Genomic DNA, 15,741 nt, shown 5'->3' with positions numbered 1-15,741 from the left:
TTGGAATTTCTAGAAGGATCTCTACTTATACCAAAGAAGTGTCCCAAATGGAAAGGTAAGAAATGGAACCTCCCACCTATTGGTTCAAGGGCACCATGATTCTGACCTAAACATCATCCCAAATCAACTACGAGTTTGGTTTCATTTCTCCTTGGGGCAAATTCTCAGCACCAGTTTCTCGAGTCTGGGGCTCATGGCTTGAAATGTCCGTGCGATTCCATTTGAGACAGTGTTGGGGGTGAGGGAATTCCTAAGACCTATGGAGTGCCAGGAGAGAGAAGGGATCCTCTTTCCCCAGGAGGAAAGGGGTGGACCGTATTGGGCTAAGCTGCCCTTGAGCCAAAGAGGCCATGACCTTGGGAAGGATGGCCATCTCCTGGCGCTTTCTCAGGGATGCCACCCCAGGGCAGGTGGAGACAACCTGCAGGGAGACCGTTTGGATGAGAGATGGAGAAGAGTGTCTTCTACAAGATCTGAAACTTCCAGGCACTCTGATCCTTGTAGTCCAGGGGATCCATGGGGTTGTAGGTGAATTTCCAGGTGCCGTGGGGTCCTTGAATTCTAGGCTGTCCACAGGGCTGTAGGTGCCATAGCTCTGGCCTGAGAGGGAGGTGGGGGACTGGGTCAGGGAGGGCCCCACAGAGGGGCCAGAAAGGGGGCTGAGAGCTGGACCCCCCAACTGGGGCACCATGGGAGAAAGGTAGGGATCCAGGCCACTGAAATAGGAGCTCGGTGACCCATAGGCTGAGGGGGAAGAGCAGAAAGCAGAGGCAGGGGCATAGGTCATGGCATAGGGTGCTGAGGTCAGAGAAGGGCCTGAGGCCACCAGCCCAGCCCGCTGCGCCTCAGGCAAAGGGGACTCTGAGGCTGGACTCCAAATAGACACAGTGGCCACTGCTGCACTGGGGGAGCCTGACGGGCCAGGGAGAGGGGGGCTATAGGAATCCGAGATGCCCAGGGGGTCCGGACAGACATCCGTGGAGGATCTTGGAGAAGTGCCTGCCTTCCTCTTGGGAGGGCGAGCCTTGGCTTGTGCCCCTGGGGGCTGCTGCTGCTGCTTCTGCTGCTGCCGCTGCTGTCTGCATTTAGCCCTACGGTTCTTGAACCAGACCTGGGGGGTGAGAGGGAGATCAGGGTGGGTGAGTGGGGAGGAGGCCCAGGAGAGCCCTCAGGATGCCCGGGAAGGATGAAGCTTATTGGTGAGACATACCAGAGTCATAGATCTCCACTTTGCAATCAGTTACAGATCACTCTATCCACCCACCCACCCATCCATCCATCTATCCACCCGCCCATCCACCCGCCCATCCATCCATCCATCCATCCATCCAATCATTCATATAGCCAACTGTACACATACACATATGTACAATCATATGCACACACATACAATCCTACATATATACAGTTGTAAGTATACACATACATACATGTAAACATCTGCCCAGTCATATATACACAGATATTGTCATGCAACATACAAACATATATATATCCATCCATCTATTCATCTAATCACTTATACATACATACAATCCCCCATATATACATTCACCTATCAACTATGCACATACATATAGTTGTGTATATATATACCTACAAACATAATACACGCATCCATTCATCCTCCAGTCATATATATTCATACATTATCATGCCAACAAGCACGTATCCATCCGTACATACATCGTACATACAATCACGTATCTACGGATGGATGCACATTCATCCATCTGCACATACATGCAGTCATACATACATTCATACATCCAATCCACATACGGTATCACACATAATCCAATACAAATACAGTATCACACAAACACATATATTCACACATACAGTCACGCAAACATATGTACATTCATTCATCTAACCAGATTTACATACCTGCCATCATACAAACACACATATATACATTTACCCATCCATGCATCCTTCCACCCATTCAATGGGTTGATAAACATGGAATAACCATCTTCTACAACTCGGGGGACCCGCCAGTGAAACTGACATTCTAGTTGTGCGGGACAGGTTATAAATAAACAGTAAGTAAGCAAATCATATAGTCTTTTAGAACGTGATCCACCCTTGAGAAGAACCAATTGAGCAGGATAAGGGGGAGCAGCAGGAGTTGGGGGGGCAGGAGAAGGTGGCAACTTCAAACGTCAAGAGAGGGGGCATCGACTGGCAAGGTGACTTGATTGGTTAATCAGCCAAGACTTGACCAAGGTGATGGGGACTCTACCTGGAAAGTAGAGGGAACAGAGAGAGCAAAGGTCCTGAGGCAGGCATGTGCTGGGTGCGCGTGTCAAAGGAAGAACCAGAGGGCCATGTTGCTGGAGTGGAGGGAGAAGGGGTGGGAGGGAGAGAGGAAGCCAAGGAAACCACGGGGCAAAGGATGATTAGGGCCCCTTATGACTTGGCTCTTACTCTGTGACCTCTCCCTCCTCCCTTCCCTCAGTGTCCCAGGAAGGGTCAGAGGGGCCCAGGGGACAGAGCATCCCACCTGAACCCTGGACTCGGGCAGGTTGATCTTCAGAGCCACCTCCTCCCGGGCATATACATCCGGGTACTGGGTCTTGGCAAACAAGGACTCCAGCTCCTCCAACTGGCTTCGGGTGAAGGTGGTCCGTTCTCGTCGCTGCTTTCTCGGGGCGCCTGGAGTGGGGGCAGGAAAATGGGACCTCTGGTGACCTGAGCCCCTCTTCTCTTCATCTTTAGGTGTGAGGTCCAGAGGTTGTGTGGGACGCCGAGAAGCCCCTTCTGGATGTTCATTCTGCCCTGGCTAAGGGGGTGCTGATTCCTGAACTCCTAGTCCTCACTCTGTGCTCCTGGGAAACGGGGTCCTCCTTTGCCTGTCATATGGGGGCTCATGCCTCACCCTGATGAGAGCTGGCTTTAGCCGTGGAGGGAGGTATAAGAGTTTGGTTTTTATCTTGTGCACAAAGGCATTCAGTTGAAACATAACATTTTGGATATCTAATCATTTTTTACAATCCAGCCTATGAAAGCGGCTGGTCCTAGGAGTTCCCACGGTGGCTCAACAGGTTACGAACCCAACTAGTATCCATGAGGATGCAGGTTCGATCCCTGGCCTCTGCTTGGTGGGTTAAGGATCTGGTGTTGCTGTGACCTGTGGCGTAGGTTGCAGACGTGGCTTGGATCTGGTATTGCGATGGCTGTGGTGCCTATATGACCCCTAACCTGGGAACCTCCATATGCCGCAGGTGCAGCCCTAAAAAGACAAAATAATAATAATAATCCCCCTGGAGTTCCCTCTGTGGTGCCATGGGATCGGCAGCGTCTCTGTAGCACCAGGACGCAGGTTCGATCCCCAAGTGGTCACAGTGGGTTATGGATCCTACGTTGCCACAACTGTGGTGTAAGTCGAAGCTACGGCTCAGATCTGACCCCAGTCCAGGGAACTCCATAGGCCACAGGGCAGCCAAAAAAGAAAAAAGGCAAAGGAGGAGGAAGAAGGAGAAGAGGGGCGGAAGGAGAAGGAAAGCTTCGTTCTCTGAGAAATAAAGCATAGCTGGCTGATGGGAACTCCTCTGTGTCCTCCTCCCAGGTGCGTCCCGCCCTCACCCCAGAGGGAACCACTCTTCTAAATTCCTGTGTCTGTCCCGGGGGTGCTTTTTTGCATCCTTAAGAGATACAGAGCCATGTTTTGCATTTGCATATCAATACCTTTGACTGATGTGGGATCCTGATGTCACCCCATAAGTGCCCATCTTACTCCGAGGGGCCCCAGAGGTCCTCAGAAGATGGGGGCCATCCTGGGATGGCAGGGAGAAGGACCATACTCACTTGGGTAGGACACAGCTTGATGCATCAGATCCACACTGGGGCCGCTTAGGGCCAAGGCATTGACGGAGTAGTGGGGCCCCGGGTTCATATACGCCATCATGGTCTCCGGGGATGCTGGGGCCCAGGTCGGTGGGGCTGCAAGAGAAGGGGGTGCTCAGACCCTCGGCAGTTCATCACAGGGTGGTTCCAGTGCTCCCTCTGTCTCTCCTCAGGTACGTGACCTTGGGCCACTTACCTCCCCTCTCTCTCTGTGCTTCCGTTTCTCCACCTATAAAACAGCCTTCTGCTTAAGGGTGTCAAAGCTTCACGGAGTCGCTTGTCAAAGCAGAGAGCCAGAGCGCTAAATGGAAGCTCTTATTCCTACTCTATTTTTTTTTTTTTTTTTTTTTTTTTTTTTTTTTTTGGCCACACCTGCAGCAGTTCTGGGCCAGGGATCAAATCTTCAACACAGCAGAGACATGAACCACTGCAGGGATAACACCAGATCCTTAACGTGATGGACCACAAGGGAACTCCCCTACTCTATTCTTTTTTTCCCCCTTTTTTTTTTTTTTTTTTTTTTTGTTTTTTAGGGCCACACCAGCAGCATAGGGAGGTTCCCAGGCTAGGGGTCGAATCAGGCCTACACCACAGCTCATGGCAACGCCAGATCCTTAACCCACTGAGTGAGACCAGGGATCCAACCCGCAACCGCATGGTTCCTAGTCGGATTCATTTCTGCTGCGCCACAACGGGAACTCCTCTCCTACTCTATTCTTTTAAAAAAATCTTCCTGCCACTCCCTTGTTCCAGATCTTTTTTTGTGTATGCTCCCCAGCCCCTGCCAAAAGATGTTCAGCCTCACACAGAATCATGGCAAGTAGGGTAACCCGTTGTCCCAATCTGTCTGGGATGGAGGGGTTTCTAGAGATGTGGGATTTCAGTGCCAGATTAGGAAGAGTCCCAGACAAATCAGGACCGCTGGTCACCCCAAGGGAGAGTCATAGTAAAATGACAGCAAGTGACAATCTTCCAGGACCGTTTCGGACCTAGCAGGTTGGCAAAGATCAAAGAGGCTTGGTGACACCAGGGCTGGTCCCCAGAGCTGAGAACCAGACTTCCCATGTCAGCCTGGTGGCAATGTGGACAGGACCAACCAGAACCACTTATCGAAGAATAAGGCCGTCTTTCCTTGGTCCCAGCAATTTACCTTCAATGCCCCTCGGTCACCTCTTTGGAAAATGGGAATGAAAATAGCACGTCTTTAGACTGACGTGAGGATCAAAGGCATTAATATGCATCGGATGCTTGAAAGAGCAAATGCTACAAAACTGCGGGAATTATTACCATTTGCAAGCAGATGTTTGCAAAGATTTGACACTGGGATTTTTTTTTTCTTTTAATGATTTTTATTTTTTCCATGATAGCTGGTTTTCAGTGTCTTGTCAGCTTTCTACTGTACAGCAAGGTGACGGAGTCACACATACCTATACACATGCTTTTTCTCACATTATCATGCTCCATAGACTGGGAGTTTTTTTTATTGGAATGCAGTTGGTTTAAAATGTGTGTTAGTTTTTGCTGTGTAACAAAGTGATTCAGTTATATATATTACAATATATTAAACTATATTATATACATTCTTTATCATATTCTTTTCTGTTATAGTTTATTACAATATATTGAGTATATTTCCCTGTGCTTTATAGTAAGACCTTGTTGTTAATCTATTTATGGGTATTAGTCTGTATCCCTTAATCCCAAACGGCTAATTTATCCCCCCCAACACACACCAAGCTAGGATTATTTTTTTCAGCCTCGCCTGCAGCATGTGGAAGTTCCTGGGCCAGAGTCTGAACCCATGCCACAGCAGCAACCTGAGCCACGGCAGTGACAAGACTAGGTCCTTAATCCACTGTACCACAAGAGAACTCCCAGGCTAAGTTTTTGGGTTTTTTTTTTTTTTTTAAGGACTGCACCCATGGCGTATGGAACTTCCCCGGCTAGGGGCAGGATTGGAGCTGCAGCTGCCTGGCCTATGCCACAGCTCACAGCAATGCCGGATCCTTAACCCACTGAGCGAGGCAAGAGATCACATCCAAGTCTTCAGGGATCTTAGTCAGGTTCATTTCCGCTGTGCCACAATGGAAACTCCAAAGCTAGGATTTTTATGTTTTGTTTGTTTTTGCTTTTTAGGGCCGCACCCGTGGCGGCATGTGGAGGTTCCCAGGCTAGGGGTCTGTAGCTGCCGGCCTACACCACAGCCACAGCAACGCCAGATTCGAGCCTAGTCTGCAACCTACGACACAGCTCATGACAACACCGGATCTTTAACCCACTGAGCGAGGCCAGGGATCGAACCTCAACCTCATGGTTCCTAGTCCGATTCTTTTCCACTCCACCCTGACGGAAACTCCCAAAGCTAGGATTTTTAATGCAGCCTTATTTATAATTACCAAAATGTGGAGGCAGCCTATATGTCTATCAGAAGGGGACATAGGAAGTAGGTGAATAAATTAGGTAAATTAAGTTATCTTAAGATTATGGCACATCCATGCAAGGAAATACAATGAAGTCATTAAAAAAGTGTAAGGCTGCTCTCTATGAATGGATTTGAAAACGCTTCTAGAAAAAAAAGTTGTTAAAAACCCAAAGAGCATCCATGAGGACGCAGATTCCATCCCTGGCCCCACTCAGTGTGTTAAGGATCCCGAGTTGCTGTGGCTCCGGCATAGGCCAGTGGCTACAGCTCCAATTAGACCCCTAAGCTGGGAACCTCCATATGCCACGGGTACAGACCTAAAAAGACAATAGATTATCCTAAAATTGGCAATGAGACAAAAGGATGACAGCGTGTCCCTTCCAGGCTGCCTTGGAGCCTCATCTAGCAGAACAAACTAAGAATTACTGCCTTCTCTAGGGGACTATGCCTTGTTCAATTGATCATGTACTATCGATTGGGGTCCAGACTCTGACAAGGTAAATAGTAATTTCTACAAGTTTGGTTGCCAATGAATTCTCTTTGGAAGACTTTTCACAGGTTACAGTTTTGCTGCTCTGTAGGACTTGAGCTAATTTCATATCTAACCTGAGCAGTTTTTATCAGTGCACTTTTTCTGTTATGTTTTTTTTTTCTTTCTTTCTTTTTAGGGCTACACCTGCAGCATACAGAGGTTCCCAGGCTGGGGGTTCAATCAGAGCTGTAGCTGCCGGCCTCCACCACAGCCACAGCCACGCCAGATCTGTGTCTGTGACCTACACCACAGCTTGTGTCAACATCAGATCCTTAACCCGCTGAGGGAGGCCAGGGATCAAACCCACGTCCTCCTGGATGCTAGTTGGGTTTTTAACCTGCTGAGGCACAAGGGGAACTCCTCAGAACTCCTTTCTGAATAACAATATTAACCTCTTGCTCAAATTCTCCTTTGAAACAGCTGGTTCCCTCATGACTTAAAAAAATCTTTGAAATGCGCTTCTTTCATGTGCCTGAGAGTCAGGTTTTTTGGGGTTTTTTTATTACATTTTGACAAAAAGAGTATGTATGTATATTACCAAATTATATGCAAAATTATGTATATAATATATAATACAATATTATATATTCAATATGTCCTTTGAATAAAGATTCTTTTTTTTTTTTTTTTTTTGTCTTTTTGCTATTTCTTGGGCCGCTCCCGCGGCATATGGAGGTTCCCAGGCTAGGGGTTGAATCGGAGCTGTAGCCACCAGCCTACGCCAGAGCCACAGCAACGCGGGATCCGAGCCGCGTCTGCAACCTACACCACAGCTCACAGCAACACTGGATCGTTAACCCACTGAGCGAGGGCAGGGACCGAACCCGCAACCTTATGGTTCCTAGTCGGATTCGTTAACCACTGCGCCACGACGGGAACTCCAAGATTCTAACTTTTTAATTACACTTTCACAATATGTATGTATGTATATTAGATATCATACATTACCAATTTATATACACAATATATATTCTATTCAAATGAATAGATCCTTTGAACATAAGTATTTAAAGGAAAAACCTATGGTGCTAAGCAGTGTTTATAGCATGCTACCACTTGTGATTTTAAAAATAAGGCAGAGAGGGGTTTCCATCGTAGCTCAGCAGTTAATGAATCTGACTAGCATCCATGAGGACGCAGGTTCAATCCCTGGCCTTGCTCAGTGGGTTAAGGATCTGGCGTTGCCGTGAGCTGTGGTGTAGGTCATAGATGAGGCTCAGAAACTACGTTGCTGTGGCTGTGGTGTAGGCCAGCAGCTACAGCTCTGATTTGACCCCTAGCCTGGGAGCCTCCATGTGCCGCAGGTGCAGCCCTGAAAAAGCAAAAAAAAAAAAAAAAAAAAAAAAAAAAAAAGCAAACCAAGGCAGAGATGTATAATGTAATATAATATATATCTTATATGCCTAGAAAATTCCCAAGTCTGACACAATATATCGTCAAAGTGGCTGCCTCTGGGTAGCTGTGCTATATCCATATATACATAATTTTTTTTTTTTTTTTTTTAGGGCCGCACCTGCAGCATATGGAATTTCCCAGGCTAGGGGTCAAATCAGAGCTACAGCTGCTGGCCTCCACCACAGCCACAACAACCCCCAGATCCGAGCCGTGTCTGCGACCTACACCACAGCACACAGCAATGCCGGATCTTTAACCCCCTGAGTGAGGCCAGGGATCAAACCTGCATTCTCATGGTTACTAGTTGGGTTCTTTACCTCTGAGCCACGATGGGAACTCCCTATATCCACATCTTGTTTTCACAGTTTGGATTGCTTTTTAACCGTGTGTGTGTCTGCTACCTTTTCAACAACCAAAACAACAATACAATCTACTGAAAAAGAGAGAGAATCCATTTAAGGATCTGGCGTCCTCACTGCTGTGGCGCCTTTCCATCCCTGGCCCAGGAATGTGCAGGTGCCACGGGCAAGGCCAAAAAGAGAGAGAGAGAGCTGATCTTTCCAGGGCTTTCTCTTGCCCCAGTTAAGATGTCCTGAGGAGACCTCTGAGCCTCTCCAGATTCTGGCAATAAGCTGTTTGGGGCCAGGAATGCCTCTCCTTCAGCCTGCAGCCCCCTCCCACCAGCTAATCCCCCTCCTCCTCTGGGTCAGGGTTCAAACATCACTTCCCAGGAGAGCCACCCCCACACCCTGAACAGGAGTTCTCTCTCTCTCCCCTGCTCAGTCTCTCTCTCTCACACACACCCACATACATTTTCTTTCTCCTGTTCTTCAGGAATCACACGTATTAAATACGACACGTTTATAAATCTGTTTCCATCTGTCTCCCCCAATTCGGTCAGCTAGCTGAGGACAGAGACCTGCAATGTCCCCAGTCCTCCCAATTTGAAAAAAATACATGCTTAAAAAAATGGATGACAGGGGGAGTTCCCATGGTGGCTCAGCGGTTACGAACCCATCTAGTATCCATGAGGATGTGGGTTCGATCCCTAGCCCCGCTCAGTGTGTTAAAGGATCCGGTGTTGCCGTGAGCTACGGTGTAGGTTGCAGATGAGGCTCGGATCTGGCATGGCTGTGGCTGTGGTGTAGGCCGGCCACAGCAGCTCTGATTTGACCCCTAGCCTGGGAACTCCCATATGCCACAGGTGTGGCCTTAAGAAGCAAAAAATAAAGTAAAATAAGATAAAGTAAAAATAAAATAAAATAAAATAAAATAAAATAAAATAAAATAAAATAAAATAAAATAAAATTGAAGTGCTACCGTCTATGCTGCAAATCTTTTTTGAGAATCTCCCGTGCCCCAGGATTTAGGGATACAGCAAGAAATAAGACACACACAGCACCTCTGTTTTCATGGGATTGAACTTCCAGGACCCAGTTAAGGAAACAAACAGTGAATGAGGAAACAGATTTTTAGAATATTGAAATGCTTTGGAGTGAGGAAAGATATGCTTTTGAAGAGTTTCGAGAACGCTGAGGAGAATGAAACGGAGTAATAGGATAGAGACAGGGTTTGGGGTGAGGGTGAGGCATCTAACTTAGGTGAACAATCAGGGAAGACCTCTCTCTCGGGAGGTGACCTGGGAGCTGCAAAGCGACAACTCCACATCATCGAGGGAGGGGAGGAGCGGGGCTCGCAGTCTCTAGGCAGAGGGAACAGCAGCTGCAAAGTTCTGGAGGCTGGAATCACGTTGTCTTGCGGAGGAGAATCCGACTGTCCAGTGTGACTGGAGCAGACCGATCAGAGTGGGAAGGGGACTAAGATTATGTAGGACCTGCTAAGATGGTCACAGGGAGGCTCTGTGCTGACAATAATCATAAAAGTAAAAAACAACCACATCAATCCTTTTTTTTTTTTTTTTTCCTTTTTGCCATTTCTTGGGCTGCTCCCGCGGCATATGGAGGTTCCCAGGCTAGGGGTCTAATCGGAGCTGTAGCCACCGGCCTATTCCAGAGCCACAGCAACTCAGGATCCGAGCTGTGTCTATAACCTACACCACAGCTCACGGCAACGCCAGATCCTTAACCCCTGAGCAAGGCCAGGGATCGAACCTGCAACCTCATGGTTCCTAGTCGGATTTGTTAACCACTGAGCCACGACAGAAACTCCAACCACATCAATCCTAAGGATCAAGTTGGCATCCTAGGCAGTGGCTGGTATTCCCACTCTTGAGTTGTCCCCTCCCACTGAGCCAGGTTGTGTGTGCAACAATAGGATATTGTGGAAATGACAGTGTGACTTCTGAGGCTGGCCCTCTCTCTCTAGGAAACCAGCTGCCATGCTGAGGATGCCCGAGCCGTCCTCTGGAGAGGTCTCATGACAAGAACTGAGGCCTTCTGCTAACAGCCGTGGGAATGAACCACTGGGGAAGCTGATTCTCCAGCCTCGGCTGGGGCTTCAGAGGACTGCAGCCCTGGCTGACATCTGATGACAGCAACACAAGAGACCCTGAGCCAGAACCACCCAGCGACACGGTTCCCGGATTCCTGTGATCTCAGAAATTACACATCATAAATGTGTATGGTTTTAAGATACTAAGTTTGGGCGTAACTTGTTACACAGCCGTCTGTGGCTGATGAATACACAAGACTTCTCAACAGTCCTCAGCACAACCTGGGAAGGCAGAGACTGTATTGCTATGATGTTCACTTTTTTCTTTTCTTTTTTTTTTTTGTCTTTTTGCCTTTTCTAGGGCTGCTCCCACGGCACATGAAGGTTCCCAGGCTAAGGGTCTAATCAGAGCTGTAGCCACAGGCCTACATCAGAGCCACAGCAACGGGGGATCCAAGCTGCGTCTGCGACCTACACCACAGCTCAGGGCAACGCCAGATCCTTAACCCACTGAGCAAGGCCAGGGATCGAACCCTCAACCTCACAGTTCCTAGTCAGATTCATTAACCACTGAGCCACAACGGGAGCTCCATGACTTTCACATTTTACAGACGAAAACATCCTTGGTCTCTGGCACCGTGACTTGCTCAGGGACACTCACAGGCTGTGAGTGAGGACCCAGGATTCCAACCCTGGGGTGGGGGGGCTCCTGGAGGCCTTGTTCTCCCAGTCCCAGTCTGAGCCCCCTCTGTCCTCTCCCTCTTCTTCAAGGAGCAGTGGCGTTCCGTCCGAACCTCCAGAGAGAGTGGACACAGGGAAGCTGATTTAACTTGCCCTCCAGGAACAATTTGCAGGGCTTGGAACAAGAGCCACCCCCTCTTCGCAGTGGAATCTGCCTCAGGTTACTGGGCTAAGGGGTTGGTCTTCCAGGAAAGCCTAGCTCTCTCTCCTCCTATGGGCAGGAATCTGAGCCTGGGGGGGAAGGAAAGGGCTTAACCAAAACCAAGCAGCCGATAATGATACCACCTCCACCAGGGAGGGTTTGCCCACGCCTCGGATGCCCAGGAAGGCAGTGCTTGGTAGACCAGCTGTCTGCAAAGAATGAGTCCCAATCAAAATGCTACTAGACCCTCGTCAAAGCCTTTCTTGGGTCTGGCAAACAAGCAGAGGCAGCTGATGGTCTCAGGGCTTCCAGAATTTCTCCCCTTCCCACAGGCTTTGTGTGTCCGACCTCCAGGAGCACAGAAAACAACTACAACGTCTACCTCACATTGAGGATTTACAGCGAGCCTGACAGCAACCCTTTATCACCCTGCCTGATGAATTTCAAGGCCATGATGTTTCATAATCCCAAACAGTGGAGCCAGGGAGACCACCATCCCTGCCCCGGGGACCAACCAGCGGGGCCCGAGGCTGGTGCTCGGGGCTCCTGGGGTTCAGCAGCCACCGGGTCCAGGCTCCAACCCGAGCAGGTGCTTGGACAGCGGAGACCTAAGGGCTGGGGGGGGGAGGAAGGGGCAGCCCCACATCGGGAAGGAGGTTCTACGATCAGAAGGACCTCCAGCTGGGATCCCCAGCTGCTCAGACACGCACCCCGGGCCTCGGAAACAAGATCTCAGGTGGGATCCAGTGAAAATGTCCCACCAGGTGGGACCTATTGTCATCACCTCTCCACAGAGGAGGAAACGAGGCTCAGAGAAGCGGAGGCTCGGGTCCAGCACACAGGTCCGAGGCAGAGCCAGGGCCCAGCCAGCGCCCGCACCCCGAGCCTGCCCCCTGACCACCCAGTTCCACTGCCTCTTAGGATGCTCTCCTCAGCCCCACGGCGCTCAGATGTCCATTTCTCAGAAGGGGACGCTGAGACTGTGAGGGGCTCTGTCGACTCCCTGTAAGCAGCACAGGTAGGAATAGAACCCGGAGGTCTTGGGCCCCAGAGCCCTCCCTTGACCCCCAAATCTACTCGGGGTCCCCCAAGGTGGGAAGAGGCCACCCCTCCCCTGCACGCATGGTCACCCAGGCCTGTGACATGGGCTTCCCATGGCTCATCTGACTGGATCCTGGTGGCAACTTGTCATCGTCCCCACTTCGCAGACGTGGGAAACTGAGGTCCAGAGAGACCTCACAGAGACCCACATGGCTCCACATCAACCCAAGCAAGGCTCACCCCCAGCTCAGCAGTGTCCAGGGCCCTCCACCAGAGTCCACGATCCCCACCCCCAGTGTTGGCTCTGCCACCCAAGGGACAAGGAGCTGAGTGTCATGCTCACCACCCAAGATTGGACGTGGAGGAAGCCAGAGCCTCTGGGGACAGCGAGAGCCCCGTGTAATTCAGTTCACCAGCCCTGCCATCCCCAAGTCCTGGCATTCCCAGCGCCCCCTCTCTCCCTCCTATCGCGGCTGTGAAACCTTGGCGCTCTGTGTATCTCTACTTCTGTCATCCATCTGTCCATCCATTCATCTTGTCAACAGATATGCAGGCATCCCAACACCATGCCAGGCACTGGGAGGAAATCAAAGTTGGGGGGCGGGTAGATGGGCGGTGAGGGGGAAAATACACACGCAAAGAAAAGTTTCAGGCGGGAGAAAGTTGTAAGCAAAATACAACAGGGAGTCGTGCCAGGGAGTTGCCTTCAAGCCGTGAGAATCCCCCAGCCCTAGAAGCTGGAGAGCTCGGTCCTTCACCTCCCCCAAAAAGCCACTTGTGAATCCTCCAGTGGCCCCATGCCAGGGCCAATGTCCCCTGTCCACCCCCACTCCCTCTGCTGCAGTCGCCGCTTGCCCCACGTCCCCAGACGTCAGGATGGACCTCTGATCCACATACCCATTCTTCGCAGTCCCTGTACCAGACACTGAGAACACAGCCATGAATTAAACGAACCCACTTTCCCACCCCTCACGTCCCCTGTCTCGTGAGCCCCCTGCCTCCAGCGCCTCCGCTGCCCTGCAGACACTCACCTGCAAAAGGTATGGACAGGGCTCTCCTGGTGGCCCAGGTCCTGGACGGCGGCGTCAGACAGCGGAGGCTGAAGGAAACGGGTCCCCTCCCACGGGGAGATTTTAAGCCCCGGCTGGGAGTGATGTCACTTGCCATGGCCTGGATCTCGGAGGGTAATCTCTGGAGCCCGGATGGGGGATGCGACTGGGCACCAGGAGGTGACATTGGCCGGGAGGGGGAGGGGCGCCCGTCTGCCTAATCCCCTCCTCTTCTCCCCCTCCTTGACATCTTGGCAATTAAGGCTGATGGGGACGGGCGGCCCCAGCTCCTGCCTGTGCCCAGGGGCCCCTCGGCCCTCAGGGAAGTTCTTCCCTAAGTCTAACCAGTGTCCCTCCAGCTTTGGCTACTGTCTCATTAAAGAGGAAAGGGAGAGATATTGGGCTTGCCTGAAACACCATTCAAAAAAAGGAGGGGTGCGGGGCTTTCCTGGGTCCCCCCCCCTCTCCCCAACAGCTGGGCAAGAACTGGCCCATGGGTCTCGTTCCTGCCTCAGTTTCCCTCTTGGCCTCAGCTTCTATCACTCTGGTCTTTGGCATTGACTCCTCTCATTTCCTTTTCTCCCGAAGCTCTCACTCTTCCTCTGTCATCTTCGTCTCTTTCTGCCCCTCCTCCCTCCACACGCTCAGTCTTTGTTTGGGGTTTCTGTGCCTCTGTTTCTCTCTTCTTCGAGGCCCAAGTTGTACCACTTTTTTTGCCTGGCTGCCTGGCCCCGTCTCTCATTCTCCATCTCTGGGCCCTTCTGTCCTTGTCTGTCTGTCTGACTTTCTGTCTTTCTTTCTTTCTTTTTTTCCTTTATAGGGCTGTACCTGCAGCATATGGAGGTTCCCAGGCTAGGGGTTCCCTTGGAGCTGCAGCTGCCAGCCTACACCACAGCCACAGCAACTCAGGATCCAAGCCACGTCTGGGATCTACACCACAGCTCACAGCAACACTGGGTCGAACCCGCAACCTCATGGATACTCTTTGGATTTGTTACCTCTGATCCACAATGGGAGCCACAGTGGGAACTCCTGGTCCCTGTCTTTCTTGATGTATCGCTTTCTGTCTTGACCTCTCTGTCTTCTCATCCTCTCTCTCTCTCTCTCTCTGATTCTGTGCCTGTTTGGATTTTGACCTCAGGGGTCGCTGTCCTCGTCTCTTTCTGCCCACCTGTCCAGCCTCCTGCCCCCGCATCACCTCTGTCCTTTATCCAACCTCGTCGGCTCAGTCTCTGTTCCTGCTTCTCCGTTTCCCTGCCTCTCCCTGTGATCCTTGCTTTCTTTCTCTCTCACATCCCTTCCACATCTTCCTCCCTGTCGTGGTCCCTCTCTTGTTCTGTACTTCTGACTGTCCTGGTTTCTGTCTCCCTCTGTTTTCGTCTCTCTGTCCTTCTCTGTGTGTGTGTGTGTGTGTGTGTGTATCTTCCTGGATATCAATATCTCCCTGAGCTCCTGGCCCCACTCAGGTCCGTTCGCCAGCCCCAAAGACTCCACCACATACGCACATCCCTACGTGCATGAGACGGCAGTAATCCCGCCTTGTGGCTGGGTCATTGTGTCGCACCATAAGGGGCCCTTTCTTCCTTCACCCCCACCCCTACCTCCTACTAGAAGAGATTAAGGCCGGCAGCCTGGCTGGGGAATCAGGGTTGGTCTCATTAGCTTGAAGAGCCAGGGGTGGCAGGAAGGGAGGGAGGGGCCCCGCCTGACCCTTGCTGAGCAGTCAAACGGCTACTGAGGGAAGGGTCCAGTCCTGCAGCCGCCCCCCCTGCCCCCCGTCCCCCCAGGGAAGGAAAGTTGACCATCGGAGGGCGGAAGAGAGAACAGGTCCTCCACAGCCCCCGGGGGGAGGTGTCAGCTCCTCTTAATCACCTCCCCCGAATTTTCCCACCCATTGGCTCTGGGCTCAGAGTCCCACCAGGCCAAGCCGAGGGTGTGGAGAGATGCGTTTCAGCTCGTGGACACGGCCCTGGGGTCAATTAAGCTGAGGCTAAATCCAGGCTACGCCTTCCCCGAGGCAAGTAGCTATCTTTTCTCATCTACACCCAGGGAGAGACTCAAGGGGAAACCCTGGCCATCAGCCTGGCCTTGTCCCTTTTTTCCTCACACCCCACCCCCTCACCCCCACGGCATGGGATCTGCCCACAAAGCCTGTCATTTCCTCTTTCAGCTCATG

At 51.0% G+C, this 15,741-nt stretch overlaps 1 protein-coding gene across 1 annotated transcript; it reads right to left on the bottom strand.

The window, feature by feature from the left end:
* On the bottom strand, positions 465 to 3,913 carry CRX (cone-rod homeobox). Its single transcript, XM_003127265.3, is given in 4 exon segments — positions 465 to 547; positions 550 to 1,111; positions 2,510 to 2,661; positions 3,814 to 3,913. Coding segments are annotated over 4 exon segments (897 nt in total).

Source organism: Sus scrofa, chromosome 6, assembly GCF_000003025.6.
Source record: "Sus scrofa isolate TJ Tabasco breed Duroc chromosome 6, Sscrofa11.1, whole genome shotgun sequence".
Lineage (NCBI taxonomy): Eukaryota > Metazoa > Chordata > Mammalia > Artiodactyla > Suidae > Sus > Sus scrofa.
This window is presented reverse-complemented; position numbering and strand designations above follow the sequence as displayed.